The sequence below is a fragment of the Podarcis melisellensis genome, assembly GCF_964234715.1.
Source record: "Podarcis melisellensis genome assembly, chromosome: 7".
In the NCBI taxonomy this organism is placed as follows: domain Eukaryota; kingdom Metazoa; phylum Chordata; class Lepidosauria; order Squamata; family Lacertidae; genus Podarcis; species Podarcis melisellensis.
This window is the reverse complement of record NC_138539.1, coordinates 1,582,375-1,606,113: the sequence shown is the minus strand read 5'-3', so window position 1 is coordinate 1,606,113 and position 23,739 is coordinate 1,582,375. Positions and strand designations below refer to the sequence as shown.

At 48.5% G+C, this 23,739-nt stretch overlaps 1 protein-coding gene and 1 long non-coding RNA gene across 3 annotated transcripts in view; one reads left to right on the top strand and one right to left on the bottom strand.

Annotated features, from left to right (window-relative positions):
* The window catches only part of LOC309374245, a 235,934-nt gene that overhangs the window by 70,657 nt on the left and 141,538 nt on the right, over window positions 1–23,739 (bottom strand). The gene's annotated exons all lie outside the window — the stretch shown is intronic.
* KIFC2 (kinesin family member C2) overlaps window positions 1–23,739 on the top strand; it is a 42,926-nt gene that overhangs the window by 12,255 nt on the left and 6,932 nt on the right. For both annotated transcript variants that reach the window (XM_081918721.1, XM_081918722.1), the window contains exons 4-15: window positions 1,264–1,519; window positions 3,526–3,713; window positions 5,550–5,615; window positions 7,078–7,215; window positions 8,387–8,584; window positions 10,558–10,731; window positions 12,291–12,438; window positions 13,268–13,398; window positions 14,610–14,721; window positions 16,877–17,058; window positions 19,427–19,531; window positions 22,086–22,216. In XM_081918721.1, the coding sequence (XP_081774847.1) occupies window positions 1,264–1,519; window positions 3,526–3,713; window positions 5,550–5,615; window positions 7,078–7,215; window positions 8,387–8,584; window positions 10,558–10,731; window positions 12,291–12,438; window positions 13,268–13,398; window positions 14,610–14,721; window positions 16,877–17,058; window positions 19,427–19,531; window positions 22,086–22,216 (1,829 nt within the window). The remainder of the gene's footprint in view (window positions 1–1,263; window positions 1,520–3,525; window positions 3,714–5,549; window positions 5,616–7,077; window positions 7,216–8,386; window positions 8,585–10,557; window positions 10,732–12,290; window positions 12,439–13,267; window positions 13,399–14,609; window positions 14,722–16,876; window positions 17,059–19,426; window positions 19,532–22,085; window positions 22,217–23,739) is intronic.

The window sequence follows — 23,739 nt, the reverse complement described above, 5'->3', positions numbered from 1 at the left end:
CTCAGGGCTGATTTCCTTCAGAATGGAGAGGTTTGATCTTCTTGCAGTCCCTGGGACTCTCAAGAGTCTCCTCCAGCACCAGAATTCAAAAGCATCAATTCTTCGGCGATCAGCCTTCTTTATGGTCCAGCTCTCACTTTCATACATCACTACTGGGAAAACCAGAGCTTTAACCAGGGGTCAGCAAACTTTTTTAGCAGGGGGCCGGTCCACTGTCCCTGAGACTTTGTGAGGGGCTGGACTATATATTTTGGGGAAAAAATATGAACAAATTCCTATGCCCCACAAATAACCCAGAGATGCATTTTAAATAAAAGCACACATTCTACTCATGTAAAAACATGCTGATTCCTGGACCATCCGCGAGCCGGATTTAGAAGGCGATTGGGCCACATCCAGCCACCGGGCCTTAGTTTGCCTACCCATGAGTTGGAGTGTAGGAAAAGAGTAAGACTAAGAGGGGATAGGATAGCCATCTTCAAATATCTGAAGGGCTGTCTCAGGGAAGATGGAGCAAGCTTGTTTTCTCTTGCTCCGGAGGGTAGGACTCGAACCCATAGCTTCAAGTCAGAAGAAAGGTGATTCCGACTAAACATCAGGAAGAACTTTCTGGTGGTAAGAGCTGTTTGACAATAGGACAGATTCCCTCCAGAGGTGGCAGACTCTCCACTGGAATTTTTTAGCAGAGGTTGGCTGGCCACGTGTTGAAGGTTCTTTAGCTGTGATTCTTGCATTGCAGTGGGTTGAGCTAATAATAATAATAATAATAATAATAATAATAATAATAATAATAATAAATTATTTATACCCCTCCCTCCCCAACCAGGACCAGGCTCAGGGCAGCTAACAAACGATATAAAAACAAATTGATTGAAATACAACTTAAAAGCAAGATTAAAAGCTTAAAACGCAGCCTCATTTCAATGGAAACTCAAATCAAAAACTTTTTTAGAGATGAAAACATCAGGTCTTCACCAAGGCTGGTCCTTCGTGGGCCAGAAAAATCCAGGGAAGTCCCCAAATAGGAGTTCCATCACAGAAGGAGAAAGGGAAAAGGAAAGAGGGGAAGGGGATCGATTCCAAGCCAAAGGCCAGGCGGAACAACTCTGTCTTTCTGCGGAAAGAAATCAGATCCTGCTAGATTTGGGTTCCACTCCAACTCCAGAGTTATATGATTCTCTACAATATGTTGCTGTTTTTCTGACCTTTCTCTTGTCTCCTGCCCTGCTCTCCTCCTCGGGTCCTGCTCCGTCCCGCCACCAGCCTCCCGAGTCGCCTCTCCTCTCGGTGATCTCCCACCTCCTCTCCTTCCTGGAGCATTATGCGCAGATGCAGCAGCTGCAAGAGCAGGCCGGCGAGTATCGATCCCGCCTGCGCAAGGAGGAGAGTCGGCGCCGCAAGCAGCTGAGGGGTCTGAAGAGGGCCTATCGCCAGCGGGTGAAGGACAAGCTGAGTCTCATCGAGAGCCTGGAAGGCGTCATCTCTGAGCAGCAAGGCTTGCTGGAGAAGATGCACGAAGGTGAGCGGTGTCAGTATGCCTTTCAACCGATGTGCAGCAACTGGGCTCAGTAACTGGTTCTGCCCCGACCGGGCTAGGCGACTGGAGCACTTTTTCCTTTTTAAAATGTTTATTAAATAACTTTTATTAGTATTTTCCACACAACAACAACCATCACACGAAAAATATAACACAACACGCAAAAACCAACATTCGAAAAACTAAAAAAGCAACAACAACTAAAATAAACAAATCCATATCTTACAAGTTAATAATATAAACACCAAAAAAACAACAAAACCTTGACTTCCACCAACCCCACAGCACCTCCTTTATCTCTCATTCCACCCACACAAAGTTCACTGTTGCAATCAGCTTAGCATTCTTTTAATTCATGTGCAATCTTCATTTTTTAAAAATTACACACTTCATTCAGGTAGGAAGAGGCGCTTACAGTAGTACATTAAAAGTATAGCAAGTTGCCCCTCTTGTGACTGTTGCCTAATGCGACTATTAAATTGTGTGTTGTGTTAGAATCGTTCAAAGCCAAGCTTGTAATAATATATCTATGCAAAGATTCTGAATTTTAAAAAATTAGAAATTTGAGGGTAGTGACCTGTTTAGGGAAGTTTTTAATATTTAATGCTGTGTTGTTTTTAACACCCGATTGGAAGCCGCCCAGAGTGGCTGGGGAAACTCAACCAGATGGGCGGGGTATCAATAATAATAATAAATTATTAGCTGGGAGCACTGTTATACAGTGGTTCCACTCCTTCCTCCTGAATGAGCTGGGGGATGAGTGTTCAGACCCCTGGGCTCTTACTTGTGGGGTGCCTCAGGGTTCTGTCCTCTCCCCCATGCATGGGAGAGATCATCAGGGGGTTTGGGCTGGGGGATCATCAGGGGGTTTGGGCTGGGTGTTCATCAGTATGCGGATGATACCCAGCTCTACCTCTCTTTCAAATCGGAACCAGTGAAGGCGGTAAAATTTCTGTGTGAGTGTCTGGAGGCGGTTGGAGGATGGATGGCGGCTAACAAATTGAGGTTGAATCCTGACAAGGCATAAGTACCGTTTTGGGGGGACAGGAGGTGGGCGGGTGTGGGGGACCCCCTGGTCCTGAATGCGGTAACTGTGTCCCTGAAGGACCAGGTGCGCAGGCTGGGAGTCATTCTGGACTAATAGCTGTCCATGGAGGCACAGGTCAATTCTGTGTCCAGGGCAGCTGTCCACCAGCTCCATCTGGTACGCAGGATGAGACCCTACCTGCCCGCAGACTGTCTCGCCAGAGTGGCGCATGCTCTGGTTATCTCCCGCTTGGACTACTGCAATGCGCTCTACGTGGGGCTACCTTTGAAGGTGACCCGGAAACTGCAATTAATCCAGAATGCGGCAGCTAGACTGGTGACTGGGGGCAGGTGCTGAGACCACGTAACACCTGTCTTTAAAGATCTACATTGGCTCCCAGTATGTTTCCGAGCACAATCCAAAGTGTTGGTGCTGACCTTTAAAGCCTTAAATGGACTCGGTCCAGTATACCTGAAGGAGCGTTTCCACCCCCATCATTCTGCCCGGACACTGAGGTCCAGCGCCGAGGGCCTTCTGGCGGTTCCCTCATTGCGAGAAGCCAAGTTACAGGGAACCAGACAGAGGGCCTTCTCGGTAGTGGCACCCGCCCTGTGGAACACCCTCCCACCAGATGTGAAAGAGAAAAATAACTACCAAGCTTTTAGAAGACATCTAAAGGCAGCCCTGTTCAGGGAAGCTTTTAATGCTTAATAGGTTATTGTATTTTAGTGTTTTGTTGGAAGCCGCCCAGAGTGGCTGGGGAAAACCAGCCAGACGGGCGGGGTATAAATAATAAATTATTATTATTATTATTAGCCTGAACGAAATTAGCTTCCATCCGAGGGGGAAGGGATTGAGATTCCTGCATTGCCGCGGGTTGGGCTGGATGATCTTTGGGTGTCCTAAGATTCCTTGCGGCGGCATCTCCAGGGGCTCCATCCCTTCTCCTCCTCTGTCTCAGGGGTGAAGCTGCCTTCAGCCTGCCTGCTCTACCCAGTGGCATCGACCGGGGTGCACCAGCTGGTGGAGTCCATCAACACCCTCCAGGGTGAGCGGAGCCGGCTGTCAGAAGAGGTGACAGGCCTCCGTCAGCAGGCGGAAGTGCGGGAGAGAGAGAAGCAGAGGCTGGCCAGGAATTTCCACCATCAGGTGAGGCGGAGGGGCGAAGGGGGCGTTTGGGGTGGTCGCCAGGGGCCGGGTCTTGCTGCCTTCTGGGTGCTGTTGTGCCCAGTGGCTCCCATCATCCCTGAATGCTGGCCAAGCTAGCTGCCAAAATGTGAAATGGGGCCCATCCGGAAAGGGCTTCTTTGCGTGGCGCGTAGTTAAACTTCGGAACTCCCTGCCACTGGAGTCAGTGGTGGCCACCAACCGAAGGGGCTTTAAAAGAGGATTGGAGGAGGAGAGGGCTATTGGAGTGGCTGGGAAATCCAGCCAGGTGGGCACGGTATAAATAATAAAATTATTATTATTACTATTACTACTACTACTACTTAGGGCCCTGGTATTTACAGGGCCGCCTCTCCTGGTCTGCCCTGCAGAGGACCTTAAGGTCCATGAATAATCATAGTTTAGAGGTTCCTAAGGAGTCAGACTACCCTCTACCAGAGCCAGGGCCTTTTCAGTGGTGGCTCCGACCTGGTGGAATGCTCTGTCCCATGAGACCAGGGCCCTGCAGGATTTAACCTCCTTCCGCAGGGCCTGTAAAACAGAGCTATTCCACCTGGCTTTCAATTTGAACTTAGCCTGCTCTTTTATTCCCCTTCCTTCTCTCCCTCTCCCCTTTTTATGAAGATTACCCGCTCTGGGATCCCACAGCTAATTCTCCCCTGGTCTCCTTGCTGGCCCAAATAGGACTAATTTAGCCAGCTAGCTCTGGGGATCATCTAATGTTTATTGGAAGGATTTCCCCCCTAAATTGATTTTTGATTTTATTGTTATTCACATTTTATACCGTTTTTTTATTGCTGTTTTTTGTAGCATCAATTAAGTGTTTTAACTTTGTTGTTAGCCGCCCTGAACCGGGAAGGGCGGGGTATAAATAAAAATTTATTATTATTTATTATTACTACTACTGCTCCTACTATGGGCGTCTACTAGCCACAAGGGCTGCACTCTGCCTTCTTTTTGCTCAGCTGCCCAATCTGGTTGCACCCCAGAGAGGCAGGGATTCTTGATCTGCAGTTCCTGCATTGCAAGGGGGGTGGTCTAGAGGACCTTTAGGGATCCCTTACCACCCTGCGATTTTCTGATTCTATAATAATAATAATAATAATAATAATAATAATAATAATTTTTATTTTATTTTATTTTATTTTATTTTTTAAATATTCTTATTGAGTTTTCCACTTAAATCATATTCACATTTTGTTACATAATTCTATGACTTAATATATTACTCTGTAAGAGCATCAACCTCCTTCCCTCCCTCTATCGGACTTCCCATATTCTTCACATTTCTGTAAGCACTTATTTACCCGTTGTCAAATTATAATATTTCACCTTATTATCCGTAAATCAGCTCCTTATATTTACATTACAAAACATTTCAATTCAAGCCTACAAACGTTTTCAAATGTTTACAATTTTCTTAATGATAAATTTTATTTATACCCCGCCCTCCCTGGCCAGAGCCGGGCTCAGGGCGGCTAACACCAATAAAATCACAGTAAAAACATAATGACCCCCCCCAAAAAACCCAATTTAAAATACAGGTTGAAATGCAATTTAAAATGCAGCCTCATTTTAAAAGTAGCCGATAGATCAAGACCATAAGGGGAGGGAAACATAAGGGTCAGACCGAGTCCAAACCAAAGGCCAGGCGGAACAGCTCTGTCTTGCAGGCCCTGCGGAAAGATGTCAAGTCCTGTACGAAGGAGACCCTGATGAGATGAGGTGGGTCTGTTTCCTGCCTTTACCCAAAGAGTGGGGTTCGAGGGAGCGTGGGGCAGAGGGAGGGTGACTTTCCTGTTCTTCCTTCCTCACCAGATCCAGGGGCTGAAGCAACAGATCCAGGAGCGCGAGGAGGAGCTGGAACGGCTTCGCATGGGCACGGTGAGGAGAACTGGAACCCCTTCCCCCCCGTGGCCCTCGCACTCGGGGCTGGGGAGAACTGAGCCTGGGTATTGGGGCTGCACCCATAGCAGGGGGTGGGGAATAGTGCAGGACCTCTTTTGAAACACAGGTGAGATGGCCCTCTGCCCGGGATTCCTCTTTGTGGGAATGCTCGTGGATTCAGCAGAGGATATATTGTTTGATTATAGCCTTTCCAACTTGTGTAAACAAGTTCACAATTTTAGCAGAGTAACAGTCCCCTTTTTAAACTCACAGCAGATGCATTTGCTCAGGCTCGCTAAAGCCCCTATAATAACTGGTCTGGTATTTTCCCCTTTTTCCCTCATAAAAGATAAGACACAACACAGTCTTTTATAAAAGTATAAAAAGAGTTTACTCACTCACATTCTGTTCACAATCGGATCCCAGAAGGCAGACTTAGCTTAGAAAAGTAACATATACCTGGAAACTATCTCATAAGGAGACAGTCCCTTTGTCCTCTCTGGGCTGGAGGCCAAGAGAGCATCTTTGGCTAAACAGATGTTGCTTCTTTGATGCATGTAGTCAAAGAGAGAGAGATGGCTGCCCTGCCCTGTGCTTTTGTCGTTACCTGCACAGGTGAGGCCACGCCCACCTCTAGTCACATGCAGAGGAAGTCTATCCCAGCCCAGAAGGAAACAGGAAGTTTACCTGCTGGCTGGACAAACATCCCTCCTCATGTGTAAACATGTTTACTCTAAGAATGTTGCACTTGACTGCTCTTGTGTTTCACATCCCACACTCTTGTTGTGATTCCGGCATAGCTGTCAACTTTCCCCTTTTTTAAAAGGGAAATTCCCTTATTCTGAATAGGATTCCTTTCAAGAAAAGGGAAAAGTTGACTGCTATGGATTCTGGCATTGCAGGGGGTTGGACTAGATGTCCTTTGTTGTTGTTTAGCCGTTTAGTCGTGTCCGCTTCTTCGTGACCCGCTGGACCAGAGCACGCCAGGCCCTCCTGTCTTCCACTGCCTCCCGCAATTTGGTCAAACTCATGCTGGTAGCTTTGAGAACACTGTCCCACCACCTCGTCCTCTGTCGTCCCCTTCTCCTTGTGCCCTCCATCTTTCCCAGCATCAGGGTCTTTTCCAGGGAGTCTTCTCTTCTCATGAGGTGGCCCAAGTCTTGGAGCCTCAGCTTCAGGATCTGTCCTTCCAGGGAGCACTCAGGGCTGATTTCCTTCAGAATGGAGAGGTTTGATCTTCTTGCAGTCCTTGGGACTCTCAAGAGTCTCTTCCAGCACCATAATTCAAAAGCATCCATTCTTCGGCGATCAGCCTTCTTGATGGTCCAGCTCTCACTTCCACACATCTCTACTGAGAAAACCATAGATGCCCTTGGGGTTCTATAATTCTGGAATTGGTGGTGGTGGGGAACCCTTTGTAAAGGAAACCCTCAAATTTTTTTGGTCTCCCACCCCCCAGGGAGTGACCGACTCGGAGAAGCGGATCCACAACCTGACGGTGGAGAATGAGGGGCTGAAGCAGAGCCTGAATATCACCCAGGGGCTCCTGCAGCAGCTGGCCACCGTCTCTGCGCAGCCCCCTGCACAGCTGGTGAAGGTGAGAGACCCCCTTTCCTCCCCACCTCCTCATTTAAATCCCACAATAACCCTGCAAGTATCTTCCTATAAAAAAAAGCACAACAATTTTCAGGGTGTCCTGGTTTTTACTTTTTGAAATAGGGAAACCCTAGAGGCAGCGAATGCCCCCAAGGTCACCAGGGATTCGAACCCGAGTCTCCCTGGTCCTGGTCCAACACTCTAACCACTGCACCAAGGGGGCTCTCTTATTTTGTCCTTTCCAGACCTGAATTTTGTGGGACTGTTGAGGGAGGCAGGAGAGGATATATCGTTTATTAATATCCTTCCTAACTTGTGCTAGCAAGTTCTATAACTTGGCAGAGTTTTAACGTTTTCCTCCCCAAAAAGGTTTTTGATTTGAGTTTCTCCTGAAAGGAGGCTGCATTTTAATTATTGTATTTTAATCTTGTTTTTTAAGTTGTAGTTCAATCAATTGTTTTATATCTGGTGTTAGCCACCCTGAGCCCGGTCTTGGCTGGGGAGGGAAGGGTATAAATAAAATTTATTATTAGTATTATTATTGTTGTTGTTATTAAAACGCAGAGCAGGTAGCTGGTTGCAGGCTTGTTTAAGCTTTTCAATATAGATTCTTGGTAAGATCCCTTATTTCCCTCTTAAAAGAATAAGCACGCCACAATCTTGTTTAAGATATATAAAAGTAGTTTACTCACATCATCATCAGTTCACAGATGGATCCCTGAAGGCAGACTTAGTTACACATATATACATGTGAGTCTACCCCATATGGAGATAGTCTCTTTGTCCTCTGTTGGCTGAAAGCCAACAGGGCATCTCCAGCTAAAACGCTGCTCCAGTGAGGAGAGGAAGTCAAAAAGAGAGAGGGTGCTGTGTGCCATGTGCTTTTGTCACCTGGACAGGTAAGGTCACGCCCACCTCTAGTCACATGCAAGGGGAAGTATGTCCCAGCCCAGGAGGAAACAGGAAGTTCTGACTGGCTGGACCAAACATCCCCTTGCATGGCCACTCTAGGAAAACAAGGAAAACAAAAGCACAAGGCACGCAGCCATCTCTCTCTCTTTTCTCTTCTTCTCCATCTTCCTTTTGTCGTGTGAACTGCAAGTTAGGAAGGATGTTGATAGACAATATATCCTCTCCTGCCTCCCTGAACATTCCCACACTGCTCTTCGCAGGAGAACGAAGACCTCCGCACCAAAGTGCAGCAACTGGAGGCCACTTTGCAGCAGAAGGTGGAAGAGCTGATGTCCCTGGAGGTGCAGATGGACCGCCTGCAGTGGCGCAAGGAGGAGGAGGTGCGCCACCTGGACGAACGCCTGCGAGGGCTCCAGCTCTCCCTGGAGGCGCAGAAGAGCCGCCCCCCTGAAGTGCAGGTGAGTGCCGCCCCTTTCTCACTCAAGGACCCCTTTCCGGCTGCTAGAGGGCAAGCGCCACTCCCAGGGCGTCTGAAAGAGACCCCCTTCTTCCCCAGGAGGGAGGCCAAGTCTCTGCTCTACTTGGCCTGTTGGGAGGGCACTTTCCTGGGAGAAGGAAGGAGAAGTGGCAGAGAGGGGAAGGACAAAGGATAGAACAGGCAGCGCCAGATTTAGGGCTGTGTGGGCCGTTGCCCCACACAAAGTGCCGGGTCAGGCGGGCATCATCATCACCATTGTGGGAATGTTCAGGGATGGAGGAGAGGGTATATTGTCTGATAATAGCCTTTCCAACTTGTGTTTTTAACACTTGATTGAAAGCCGCCCAGAATGGTTGGGAAAACTCAGCCATATGGGTGGGGTAGAAATAAATTATTATTATTAATGATGTTGGTTTAGAAATTAAGTGGTTTTCAGCTGTAATGATTAAGTAAAAAGAAAAGAAAGGTTAAAAATTAAATGAAAATTATGGGAGAGGATTTGTTGAATTAATAATTAGAAATTGGAATACAGAAAGGGGAGGTATGAGGAGGTCGGGGAAGTAAGTCATAAGAAAATAAGGGAACGAAACCTTATTTGTTTTTAAATAGTTTTTAGTTTTGCATTTTGTCTTTTTTATATCTGTTATTTTCTGTGTTTGTGTTTTGTTTTTGCTATTGTTTTTTTTCTTCTGTATAACTTTTAAAACTTCAATAAATATCTTTTTTTAAAAAAATTATTATTATTAATTATTATTATTATTATTATTATTATTTTATTATTAACAAGTTCACAATTTAGCAGAGTAACATTCCCCTTTTTAAACTCACAGCGGATGCATTTGCTCAGGCTCTAAAGACTCTATAATAACTGTTCTGGTATTTTCCCCTTATCCCCTCCTAAAAGATAAGACACCACGCAGTCTTTTTTTATACTTTTATAGGAGTTTACTCACATTCTGTTCACAGTCGGATCCCAGAAGGCAGACTTAGCTTAGAAAAGTAACATACACCTGGAAACTATCTCATAAGGAGACAGTCCCTTTGTCCTCTCTGGGCTGGAGCCCAAGAGAACATCTTTGGCTAAGCAGATGTTGCTTCTTTGATGCATGTAGTCAAAAAGAGAGAGATGGCTGCCCTGCCCTGTGCTTTTGTCGTTACCTGCACAGGTGAGGCCATGCCCACCTCTACCCACATGCAGAGGAAGTCTGTCTCAGCCCAGAAGGAAACAGATAGTTTATCTGCTGGCTGGACAAATATTCCTCCCCATGTGTAAACATGTTCACTCTAGGAATGTTGTGCTTGTGTTTCACATCCCACAATCGTGTTTTTTTCTGGGGGTATTCAGGGGTACATCGTACCAGAGCCTTTTTCTCTAGAAGAAAAGCACTGATGGTAATAAAACCTTTTTGTCGAAATGGCAAAAATGACCGGAAGATTCAGAAATTGTAAACAGTTAAAATCATTAGTAGGTTTGGAAGAACACTTGTAGTTTAATGGTGAATTTTAGATATAACGGAGATGTAAAAGATTTGGATTGTCATAAAAGATGCAGGAGGAAATGTTTACCGATAGGCCCCAAAGAGGGAGCATGGAAGTCCAGGACGTTGTACATTGGATATGTGATTGTAGAACTGTAATTTGAAAAACCAAATGTAAGTAAATTTAAAAATAAAAAAGATAATAATAAAAACTATATTTACATGGGAACTTACTAAGTGGATCCATAAAAAGCAGCTGCACTAAAATGAATTATTGTGAAAATAAGAAATATTTAGGGGGAGGTGCCCATTTTCGTCCTCGCTCAGGAGGCAATAATCCGTCCCTGGAATAGCGATGAACATCGATAACACCCAGTTACCTGCGTTTTGCCTGTCTGTTGTCCACGTTCCCCCACCTTGCAGAGGAAAGGGTCTTATCTCATCACAGACCCTGACTAGCTCCCCTCCCCTGCAGTATATCACCAAGACGGTGGAGGTGGACTCCCCCCGTAGCCTTCAGGCTGTGGCAGAGGCCGAGGAACGGAACCGCGCCCTGATGGAGCAGCTGAACGCCCAGGCGGAGAGATGCCAGCAGCTGGCAGAACAACTGCAGAGCTCTGAAGAGATGACAGCAAGGCTGAAGCACAAGGTAACGAGATGAAGATACCCAAATCCGACCATCCTATCTCCTCTCAGTCTCCTCTTTCCCAGGCTAAACATGCCCGGCTCCTTCAACTGTTCCTCATCAGGCTTGGTTTCCAGACCCTTGATCTTCTTGGTCTCCCTCCTCTGCACACCTTCCAGCTTGTCAACAACCTTCTTAAATTGTGGTGCGCAGAATTGGACACCGTATTCCAAGTGTGGTCTGACCAAGGAAGAATAGAGTGGTCTGTGACTTCCCTTGATCTAGACCAGGCATAGGCAAACTCGGCCCTCCAGATGTTTTGGGACTACAACTCCCATCATCCCTAGCTAACAGGACCAGTGGTCAGGGATGATGGGAGTTGTAGTTCCAAAACATCTGGAGGGCCGAGTTTGCCTATGCCTGATCTGGACACTAGACTTCTGTTGATGTAGCCTAGAATAGCATTAGCTTTTTTTGCTGCTGCGTCACTGTTGACTCATGTTCAGCTTGTGGTCCGCCAAGACCCCTAGGTCCTTTTCACATGTGCTACTAGTAAGCCAGGTGTTCTCCCATCCTATATTTGTGCATCTGGTTCTTCCTGCCTAAGTGCAGAACCTGACATTTGTCCCTACTGAAATTCATTTTGTTAGCTTATGACCAGTTCTCCAATCTTCTAAGGCGGGGTTCAGCAAACTTTTTCAGCAGGGGGCCGGTCCACTGTCCCTCAGACCTTGTGGGGGGCCAGATTATATATATATTTTTTGGGGGGGATTCCTATGTCCTACAAATAACCCAGGGGATGCGGGTGGCGCTGTGGGTTAAACCACAGAGCCTAGGACTTGCCGATCAGAAGGTTGGCGGTTCGAATCCCTGCAATGGGGTGATCCACCATTGCTCGGTCCCTGCTCCTGCCCACCTAGCAGTTCGAAAGCACAAAGTGCAAGTAGATCAATAGGTACCACTCTGGCGGGAAGGTAAACAGTGTTTCCGTGCGCTGCTCTGGTTCACCAGAAGTAGCTTAGTCCTGCTGGCCACATGACCCAGAAGCTGTACGCCAGCTCCCTTGGCCAGTAAAGTGATATGAGCCCCGCAACCCCAGAGTTGGCCACGACTGGACCAGAGTCGGCCCCACAAATGACCCAGAGATGCATTTTAAATAAAAGCACGTATTCTGCTCATGTAAAAACACACAGATTCCCGAACCATCCGCTGGCCGGATTCAGAAGGCGATTGGGCCGGATCCAGCCCTCGGGCCTTAGTTTGCCTACCCATGCTCTAAGCCAGCCTTTCTCAACCTATGGGTCCCCAGATGTTGTTGAACTACAACTCCCCTCACCCCTAGCTAGCAAGGCCAGAGCTCAGGGATGATGGGAGTTGTAGTCCAACAACATCTGGGGACCCACAGCTTGAGAACTGCTATTCTAAGCTCATCTTGAATTCCCATTTTGTCTTCTATGGCATTAGCTAACCCTACCTGTGGTGGGTCTGTTCCAATGCTACAATTCTGTGACCCCTGAGCTGTGTGGTCCTTGCACTGTGTCCCCCGTACCCCCAGATTCTCAAGCACGATCTCTCCCTGGCAGATCTCCGACTATGATTTTGAGATTGCCGGTCTGCGTCGGGAGCTGCTGGGTGAGATCAGCCAGTTGGAGGCGCAGAAGGAACAGGCGATCCGGGAAGCCTCTCAGTGCTCTGAGACACACCTGCAGCACCTGCGAGAACAGCTGGCAGGTAGCTGGGATGGGGAGCAAGGTGTTGGGCTGGGGGTGTCTGTGTGTCTCCAAACCCATTTCAAACTATGGGCTGGGGCAAGAGATGGGGAACTGGCTAAGGATTATATTGATTTATTTATTCATTGCATTTTCCATCCCACCTGTTCCTCCAATGAACTCTGGGAGGTATATTTTGTTCTCCCCTTCCACATTTAATCCTCACAACAGCCCTGGGAGGTAGACTGTGCTGAGAGAGTGTGATGGTCTCAGGTCACCCAGTGAATTTATTTACTTTTTTACCTAATTTTTATTGAGTTTTCCATATTTCATTGCACAAATCCATAGCTTAAAGTATTGCTCAAAAAGAGCATCAGCCTCCTTCCCTCCCTCTTTCGGACTTCCACATATCTTTTACAAATTCATCGCATTTCTATAACCACTTTTTTACCTTTTGTCTTAATTGATTGATTGATTGATTTGTGCACTGCCCTTCATCTGCAGAATTCGGGGCGGTCCACAGCATTCAAATTACAAAACGAAAAACACAAAGCACACAACAAAAATAAGAACAGAAATAACCCCACTTTAATCTCTTTTCTCACGCAGGTCCTTTGTCCGATACTCTAACCACTGCACAACACTACCACTCACCCTACATTCAGGTTCTAGAGAAGATAAGGGTTTGGGCGCCAGGAATCTGATTTTAATGCCTTTGCCCGGTGTGGCCTTCTCTCTTGGCCTGCCAGTCTGCCTTGCAAGGTTGTGAGTTCAAAACATGACACGCTGCTCCGAGGAAGGGCAGGCTATGAACATGGCAAGCCAATGCTTCTCTTCCTTTCCCCTTCCAGGGGTCCGCCAGCGCCTGGACACCCTCCAGCCCCTCCTCAAGGGCATGAAATCTGACTATGGCAGCCTTCGCGGGCAGGTGCGCAGTTTTGCAGACTGCTACGAGGCGGCCCTCAACGAGGCTCGGCAGCAGGTGAGGCTCAGGGGCAAGGGGCAGCAGCGCAGGCTCCAAGCAGGGGTATTTGGGGGTCTGGGCTGCCCCTGCTCTTTAGTCTACCTGACGTCATGGGGGGAAGGGCAGCAGGACCAGAAACTGCTTGGGGTGATGGATTGAGACTGATGGACCTGGTTGATGCTTCTTTGTGTGTTGCTTTCCTTTACAGACAGGTATATGGAGCCATTTGTGTTTATAATACTATACAGTGGTTTGTTGTTGTTTAGTCGTTTAATCGTGTCCGCCTCTTCGTGACCCCCTGGACCAGAGCACGCCAGGCCCTCCTGTCTTCCACTGCCTCCCGCACTTTGGTCAAACTCATGCTGGTAGCTTCGAGAACACTGTCCCACCATCTCGTCCTCTGTCGTCCCCTTCTCCTTGTGCCCTCCATCTTTCCCAACATCAGAGTCTTTTCCAGGGAGTCTTCTCTTCTCATGAGGTGGCCAAAGTCTTGGAGCCTCAGCTTCAGGATCTGTCCTTCCAGTGAGCACTCAGGGCTGATTTCCTTCAGAATGGAGAGGTTTGATCTTCTTGCAGTCCATGGGACTCTCAAGAGTTTCCTCCAGCACCAGAATTCAAAAGCATCAATTCTTCGGCGATCAGCCTTCTTTATGGTCCAGCTCTCACTTCCATACATCACTACTGGGAAAACCATAGCTTGAACTATACGGGCCTTTGTTGGCAAGGGGATGTCTCTACTTTTATACAGTGGTACCTCAGGTTAAGTACTTAATTCGTTCCGGAGGTCCGTTCTTAACCTAAAACTGTTCTTAACCTGAGGTACCACTTTAGCTAGTGGGGCCTCCCGCTCAATTTCTGTTCTCATCCTGAAGCAAAGTTCTTAACCCAAGGTACTATTTCTGGGTTAGCGGAGTCTGTAACCTGAAGCATCTGTAAACCGAGGTTCCACTGTATATAGGCCAAAAAAATGCAGGCAAAATATATATTGGCAGTTTCATTCTTTCCTCAACCCCCTTCTGTCACCCCCTCGTCTCTCATCTAACTACAGTCTTTGAAACACTGACTCAACCCTTTTCTTTCACTGAACATGCTGAGCCCTCCTTGCACCTTTTCCGGAGTCGCTTTCCACTTAGATTCCCTCTCAATTGGCTCTTCCTGGCCTTGTGGTCTGGCGTGTGGCGCTGGCCTCGCTGGTACCGAAATCCCACCCTCTCTCCTCTCGCCCCCAGATGTGCTCAGCCATCGGCGAAGTCTCTCACGCCAACCGTCTGCTGCAGGATAGGTGCCAGAGGGAAGTCCAGCTGCGGAAGAAGTTCCACGACCAGCTCCTGGAGCTGAAAGGTGCCCGCAACTGGGGAGGGCGCAGGGGGCGGGCAGGGGGGAGGAACCAGCGTGCGGCGGCCGTGGGGAAAAGGCAAGGGATCATTAGGAAAGGACATAAGAAGGGCCGGCTGGATCAAGCCAAAGGGCCACCTAGTTTAGCATCCTCTTGTCACCTGCAAGTAGGCTCTGAGCATCAGAGCATCACATTCCCCTTTGCTGAACACTAGTTGCAAACTCATGTGAGTTTCTAAAGACAATGCCGTATTTTTCGCTCCATAAGACACACTTTTCCCCCTTCTAAAAAGTAAGGGGAAATGTGTGTGCGTCTTATGGAGCGAATGCTCAGCGCTCCCTTTAAAGAGCCACGTGGAGCATGTGTGCGGCTCTTGGGGGCTTTTCCCAGAGGAGGGAGAAGGGCAGCCCGTCAGTCCCTTCTCCCACCTCGCGGAAAAGCCCACAAGAGCCGCACACACGCTCCATGCGGCTCTTTAAAGAGCATGCGGCTCTTGCTGGCTTTTCCAGGAGGTGGGGGAAGGGACAGAGGGCAGCATATCAGTCCCTTCCCCCACCTACCAGAAAAGCCCCCAAGAGCTACGCTCCCTTTAAAGAACCACACTCCCTTTAAAGAATATTTTTTCCCTTGCATTCCCCCTCTAAAAACTAGGTGTGTCTTATGTTCAGGTGCATCTTATGGAGCGAAAAATACAGTGCGCAATTCAATTTGGCTCGTCCAAATTGAAATGTGTTCTAATATTTTCCATCACTGCCTCTGTGGCAAGGAGTTCCACAGTTTAACTCTGTGCTTCCTTTTATGTGCCTTGAATCTTCCAACATTCTGCATCATAGGACGCCCCCTCCATCTGCTTTCTCCTTGCCATGGATAATTTTATAAACGGCCGTTGAAGAATCTCAGCTAAAGCATCTCAGACAGATGGACTCCCGACCTCTGCTTAAGAACCAGCAGGGAAGGGGAGCCCACTCACGTCCGTGGAGGTCCGTTCCACCCAGATCTCTGAGGTGCCGAAATCCCAAGGGAGCAGAAAAGACTATTTATCTATGCGATCACAGCGGGTCGGAAGTGAATGGCCCAGAAATGGAAAGAAGAAAAAGTCCCGACCAGACAAGAATGGCAGATCAAGTTGATGGATTATGCCGAAATGGCAAAAATGAGCAGAAGAATCAGGAATCAGGCAGACCAAAATTTTAATAAGGAATGGGGGAAATATATAATTTATCTTAAAAACCATTGCAAACAGCTAAAATCACTTGTAGGATTGGCATAACACTTGTAATTTAATGGTGAATTTTGGATATAATGGAGATGTAAAAGATTTTGGATTCTTATAAAAGATGCAGGAGGAAATGGTTAACGAAAGGAGCCACAAAGGGGAGGAAAGAAATTCAGGAGATTCTTGGAAATCTGATTTTTATGTTGGTTGTTGGATAACTGACTGTAAAACTGAAAAACTAATTTATTTATTATTTTGAAAAAGAGCAAAGCTTGTGAGCAATTTAACAGTTAAAAAAAAAAAGACAAGTTCTCTGAATATGGATCCAGTGGATCCCTGGCAGCTGTTCTCGCCCTCTCCAATCACTCATTCAACTCTGGCTGCACGCTTCACCCCTCAGGCGGCCGCAATTGAGCTGTGGGTCAATAGAGAATGGATAGGGCCGGGAACGGATTGTACTGTGACAGCACTTTTGAACTGCAGCTACTGCCGTCACCATCGCCATAGTTTGGTGGGAAAGACACATGCAAACAAATGGGTGATGTCGATAGTAAAAGTAAAGGGACCCCTGACCATTAGGTCCAGTTGTGGCCGACTCTGGGGTTGCAGCGCTCATCTCGCTTTATTGCCCGAGGGAGCCGGCCTACAGCTTCCGGGTCATGTGGCCAGCAGGACTAAGCCGTTTCTGGCGAACCAGAGAAGCGCACGAAAATGCCATTTACCTTCCTGCCGGAGTGGCACCTATTTATCTACTTGCACTGGTGTGCTTTCGAACTGCTAGGTTGGCAGGAGCAGGGACTGAGCAGCGGGAGCTCACCCCATAGCGGGGATTCAAACCGCCGACCTGATCGGCAAATCCTAGGCTCTGCGGTTTAACCCACAGCACCACTTGCATCCCTGGTGTCGATGGTGCTGTTCCCTAAACATCCCTTCTTTCCCTGCAGGAAACATCCGGGTTCTGTGCCGCCTGAAGCCACTGAGCAAGGATGAACAGCAGGGAGGGGAAGTGGAGACCCCGGTGGCTGCGGACCCGGCAGACGACGGCTGCGTCACGGCCTCCTACAAAGGCAAGGAGCGCACCTTTAGGCTGGACAAGGTCTTCTTGCCGCAGGCCACCCAGGAGGAGGTGAGTACCACCTGCCCTTGGAGCGTGTCTCTGTCCGATGCTCCGTGCGCCTCTCCCTCCTCAAAACGAGGAGGATCTCAGCATCCCACTGGTCCGGAAAGTGGCATGTGGAGACCCGGTGCTTGGCACAGTGGGTGGGTGAGGATTCAGTGCCTTCGCAGTTGAGCAGGTGCTGAGTGGCAGTCAAAGAGGGAGGCTCTGTTGGAATCCCAGAAGTGCCCGGTTGGAAGGAACCTCGTGGGGTCATCTAGTCCAACCCCCTGCCATACAGGAATAAAAGCTGAAGGATCCCCTGGCAAGTGGCCCTCTGCCCTCCAACGAAGGGGAGGCCACTGTCTTTTGAGGCCCCTCCGTCCCTCTGCCAAACAGCATTTGGAATACTCTGCACAGTTCTGGTTGCCTCGCCTCGAAATGGATGTTGAAAAGGTTCAGAAAAGGGCAACCAATACAGTCATACCTTGAGTTGACTGTGCTTTGGGTTGAGCGCGTTCGAGTTGCGCTTCGTGGCAACCCAGAAGTAACGGAGCGCGTTACTTCTGGGTTTCACCACTCCCGCATGCGCAGACGCTCAAAATGACGTCGCGCACATGCGCGGAAGCAACAAAACACAATCTGCGCACACACAGATGCGCTATTGCGTCTTGTGTTCCATTCAGGATGTGAACGGGGCTCTGGAATGGATCCTTTTTGCATCCCAAGGTACCACTGTACTTGCTTGGTTATTTTACTTATTTCTCGTATGGTTAGAAATCACCCCAGAAGTGGCCTTACTAAACATCTTCCAAGACAATAATGCCCACTTACACCACAAAGAACTCATAACCCACCTACGTTTAGAAGCCAGAAACACCATAACCAGACACTGGAGAGACCTGTCAGGAGTAAGCATGGACCAATGGTACCAAGTAGTATGGGAAACAGCCCTACTAGAAAAATTAGCCAATAAACTGAAACTGACACGGGGACAAATAGAAGAAGACACCTTCATCCCAGTATGGCTCCCCTTTAGCACATGCACAGCCCAACAAGACAATGACAAAAATCCACCAACAGCATACGAATAAATATGGCTAAGCTGACCCAAAACACCCACCCACCCCACTCACACACGAAAACAAAGACCACCACAGCCAACCACAAATGAACAGCCACATCCTAAGTCAACCCCAACCTCTCTCACCACCAAAGGAACACAAGTGAACAGCAGAGAACCTGCACAAGAGACTCTGGTACCAAACCCCACATATATTAAGGAAAATAGAAACATCGCCACCCGACCCCACCCCCACTAACCTTTTCCCCCTCCACCTCTTCCCCGCTTTTCTTCCTAATGTCTCAAGAAATGAAACTGATTTGTAAAAATGTTACATGGGAAAAATACGAGAGAGAGACATTGCACACACTTTTGTAAATCAAGAAAACCTTTAATTAAAAAAGAAAGAAAAAGAAAAGGGCAACCACACTGATGAGGTGGGTGGTGGGTGGGAATGACTCCCCTGTGCAGCGTGTGGGATTTTTCAGCTAGAATTTTATAAAATTCTGTGCTGCATGGAGAATGTAGATAGAAGGTGGTTTCCCTCCCTTCCTCTCTCATTACACACCAGAACGTGGGGAAACGCACCAGGGGAAGGTGCCTGCCTGCTGTCAATAGGCAGGGAGTTCCAAAGGTTAGGTGGACTGATTCCTTATAAAGGAGGAATGGGAATTACCATATTTTTTGCTCTATAAGACCATAAGACGCAGCTAGTTTTTGGAGGAAGAAAACAAGAAAAAAATATTCTGAAGCCCAGAAGCCAGAACAGCAAGAGGGATCGCTGCGCAGCTAAAGCAGCGATCCCTCTTGCTGTTCTGGCTTCTGGGATAGCTGCACAGCCTGCATTCACTCCATAAGACGCACACACCTTTCCCCTTACTTTTTAGGAGGGAAAAAGTGAGTCTTATAGAGCAAAAAATACAGTAGGTGGTACGGCACCAGGTTGAGCTAGGAGCACCTTTGCATCACCTGGATGCCGCTTCTGGAACAGGACATTGTGTTTGCGTGCATGGGAATCGTCGTCAGGGTCAGAGGGGATGCTTTTTCTCCTGGGCTCCAGGCGCCCTGTTGGTTTGGCGCACAGCTTGACCCTCCCTCGCTGCTTTGTGACCCCTCAATGTCTAGGTGCCTCCCAGGGAGCCGCTGGCCAGTCTGAGTTCCTGGTTGCCACAGCAGCAGGTAAAACCCCCGGCACAGACGGCCCCGCTGCTCACGTCCTCACCGGCCCTCACTGCACCTCCTGACCTCTGCCTCACAGCCTCTGTGCGCCTGTGCCCGTGCGCATGGGTGCCCCTCGCTCAGCTCTGACCGTTTCCTTCTCTGCCCCCTCTGCAGGTCTTCCTGGAGATCGAGCCGCTGGTCATGTCCTGCCTGAACGGGTACAACGTCTGCATCTTTGCCTATGGGCAGACAGGCTCCGGCAAGACTTACACCATGGAGGTAGGCGCTTGCTCACCCGCCAGCCCATAGGATGAGCCACATGGGGCACAAGCAACTATCGTGCATGGCACACCCGAGCGATGGGGTTTCGTGCACCGAATGCGCCTGAATCAATTCACTTGGCGGGCTTGCTGGGCACTTTCACACGTCCCTGGAATCACAGAAGTGTAGAGTTTGGGTGCGCATCTCTTTCTTAAGCTGCCTTCTAGATACAGTGGTACCTCGGGTTAAGAACTTAATTCGTTCTGGAGGTCCGTTCTTAACCTGAAACTGTTCTTAACCTGAACCACCACTTTAGCTAATGGGGCCTCCCTCTGCTGTGCGATTTCTGTTCTCATCCTGAGGCAAAGTTCTTAACCCGAGGTACTATTTCTGGGTTAGCGGAGTCTGTAACCTGAAGTGTACGTAACCCGAGGTACCACTGTATAGACACACACAGAAGTTCTGTCTCTGTGGTCTCTTCGGAAGGAGATGGTTTGCTGGGGGCAAACCTGCTTCTGTATCAAAATATTATAGGTAAAGGGACCCCTGACCATTAGGTCCAGTCATGGCCGACTCTGGGGTTGCGGTGCTCATCTCGCTTTACTGGCCGAGGGAGCCAGTGTACAGCTTCCGGGTCATGTGGCCAGCATAACTAAGCCACTTCTGGAGAACCAGAGCAGCGCCCGGAAACGCCGTTTATCTTCCTGCCAGAGTGGTACCTATCTATCTACTTGCACTTTGAGGTGCTTTTGAACTGCTAGGTTGGCAGGAGCAGGGACAGAGCAACGGGAGCTCACCCCATCACGGGGATTCGACCCGCCGACCTTCTGATCGGCAAGTCCTAGGCTCTGTGGTTTAGACCGCAGCGCCACCCACATCCCTCTATTGCAATATAACATTTTCTTAAATAGCAGAAATAGCAGTGCTGAAACCAAATTGCCCCCGGATAGGAATTCCCCAAAGGTGAGGGGCTCCTTCAGCAGAATCAAGTATCAGGGCTTCTTTTGGAAATGACCACTTCAGACTGTAGCTAATGTCTTGCTTGCTCAAAGGCTTCCAGTGTGGAAGAAGAGCAAATTGGATCCATGGGATGTGTAGGCTCAGTTTTTCCTCATCGAAATGCAAGTTTTCAGTGTGCAAGGGAGCTTCTACCGACCCAGTGAGGAAGGAGGCATTCATGACACCCCCTGGCCATGCAAAATGCAGGCTGTAAAGCAAACCCCTTGGGTTTTGCTGATTAAATCAGAAATGTGGCTTTCAGTAGATTTTGTTTTTGTAGATGATAAATGTTAAAATTAATTATTTTCCCTTACCTGTACTGATGACAGTCATTGTTTGGATGGGGGGCTTTTATCATAGAATCATAGAATCATAGAGTTGGAAGAGACCACAAGGGCCATCGAGCCAACCCCCTGCCAAGCAGGAAACACCATCAGAGCACTCCTGACATATGGTTGTCAAGCCTCTGCTTAAAGACCTCCAAAGAAGGAGACTCCACCACACTCCTTGGCAGCAAATTCCACTGTCGAACAGCTCTTACTGTCAGGAAGTTCTTCCTAATGTTTAGGTGGAATCTTCTTTCTTGTAGTTTGGATCCATTGCTCCGTGTCCGCTTCTCTGGAGCAGCAGAAAACAACCTTTCTCCCTCCTCTAGGTGACATCCTTTTATATATTTGAACATGGCTATCATATCACCCCTTAACCTCCTCTTCTCCAGGCTAAACATGCCCAGCTCCCTAAGCCGTTCCTCATAAGGCATCGTTTCCAGGCCTTTGACCATTTTGGTTGCCCTCCTCTGGACACGTTCCCGTTTGTCAGTGTCCTTTTTGAACTGTGGTGCCCAGAACTGGACACAGTACTCCAGGTGAGGTCTGACCAGAGCAGAATACAGTGGCACTATTACTTCCCTTGATCTAGATGCTATACTCCTATTGATGCAGCCCAGAATTGCATTGGCTTTTTTAGCTGCCGCGTCACACTGTTGGCTCATGTCAAGTTTGTGGTCAACCAAGACTCCTAGATCCTTTTCACATGTACTGCTCTCAAGCCAGGTGTCACCCATCTTGTCCATTTCTGCAGTCACACAATCGATCAATCAGTAGCTGAACTGGGTTCCACACAGTCACAAAAACAAATTAACCGAAAAAGCCTCAAAAACTAAAACCCAAAATAAATAGCAAAAACAAAAGCGCCAAACTTAATCCGTTCCGGAGGTCCGTTTGACTTCCGAAATGTTTGAAAACCAAGGCGCAGCTTCTGATTGGTGCAGGCGCCCCAGAAACAATAGCCGACAGCCGCATTGGACGTTCGGCTTCCGAAAAACGTTCGAAAATTGGAAAACACTTCTGGGTTTTCAGCGTTTGGGAACCAAGGTACCACTGTACTGAGTAGCACCACTGATCAATCTAGTCCAGTATCTCCCACACTGGCTGGCAGCTGTGGAGTTTCAGGCTGGAGAGATTCCAAGCCCCCTGGAAATGCCAGGACTTGAACACGGGACCTTCTGCATGCAAGGCAGACGTTCCCTCCCACTAAGTTTCAGGTGGGACCCTCAGGGTCTTTCTGTTTCCAGGGCGTCTCCGACAACCCCGGGATCAACCAGCGGGCGCTGCAAGCCCTCTATCAGGAGATGGAGGCCAAGCGTGACGCCTGGAAGTATTCAGTCAGCCTCAGCATGGTGGAGATCTACAACGAGGTGATCAGGTGAGAGGTGCCCCCGAATGCGGATCCTGCCCTTGAGAAAGAAGCAGTGCGGCGTAGTGGTTAGAGCAGTGGACTAGGACCTGGGAGGGAGCCAGGTTCAAATCCCCATTTGCCATGAAGCTCTCACTGGTTGGACTTGGGGACAGGTCCAGTCCCTGTCGTCTCTCAGCCTCGCCTACCTCTCAGGGTTGTTGTGGGCATTAAACAAAAAGGAGAATCATATAATGTAGAGTTGGAAGGGACACCAAGGGTCTTCTAGTCTGACCCCGTGCAATGCAGGAATTCTGCCCACAGCCACCCGTGGGTGGGCTCAAACCGCCAACCTTCTGGTTAACAGCCAGACTCATGGACCCTTTGAGCCGCAGGAGGACCACTCTGCTATGCCAACGATCCAGCTTGTCAACATCCTTTATTAATTGTGGTGCCCAGAACTGGACACAATATTCTAGTCAGAAACCAAGTCAGAAGAGAGTGGGACTATTATTTCCCTTGATAAGCAGTTGGCTCCTTACCTCTCTCGCCCTGACCTAGCCACTGTGATCCACACGATGGTCACCTCCAGACTGGATTATTGTAACTCGCTCTACGTGGGGCTGCCCTTGAGACTGACCCAGAAACTCCAGCGGGTGCAGAATGCCGCAGTGAGACTCCTTACGGGGTCTTCGCTACAGGATCACATTCACCCAGTGCTATACCAGCTGCACTGGCTCCTGGTGGGGTACAGGATCAGGTCTAAGGTGCTGGTTTTAGCCTTTCAAGCCCTATATGGCCTAGGACCCTTGTACCTATGGGGCCGCCTCTCCTGGTATGTCCCACAGAGAAACTTACGGTCTTCAAATAAAAACATCTTGTAGGTCCTGGGCCACAGGGAGGTTAGGCTGGCCTCAACCAGAGCCAGGGCTTTTTCAGCTGTGGCCCCGATCTGGTGGAACGCTCTGTCCCAATAGACTAGGGCCCTGCAGGACTTGACATCTTTCTGCAGGGCCTGCAAGATGGAGCTGATCCACCAGGCCTTTGGCCAGGGCACAGCCTGACTCCCTCCTTCTGTAATCCTCATAGAACTCTAGCCCAATGGTTGCCATTGATTTGATTTTGAATTGATTTCAAAATGAATCAATTTTAGAATGTTGTGTTACTTTTATTGCTGTTAGCCGCTCTGAGCCCGGCTTCCGCTGGGGAGGGCGGGACATAAATTATTATTATTATTATTATTATTATTATTATTATTATTAATCTGGACACTCAACCTCTGTTGAGGCAGCCAAGGATAGCATTGGCCGTTTTTGCTGCCGCATCACGCTATTGGCTGACATGACGCTTGTGATCCTCTTCTCCCAAGCACTGCTGCCAAGCCAGGTAGCCCCCATCCTATATTCCTGCACCTGGTTCTTCCTACCTGAGTGCCAGACCTTGCATTTGTCCCTGTAAGAAATGAAGAAATGCTTCCAGCTCTGTCTTCTCCTGGCGGAAGGCTTTTCTCACCAGACAGTGGCACGCCTGGCCTGTCAGTACCTAGCGAGTAC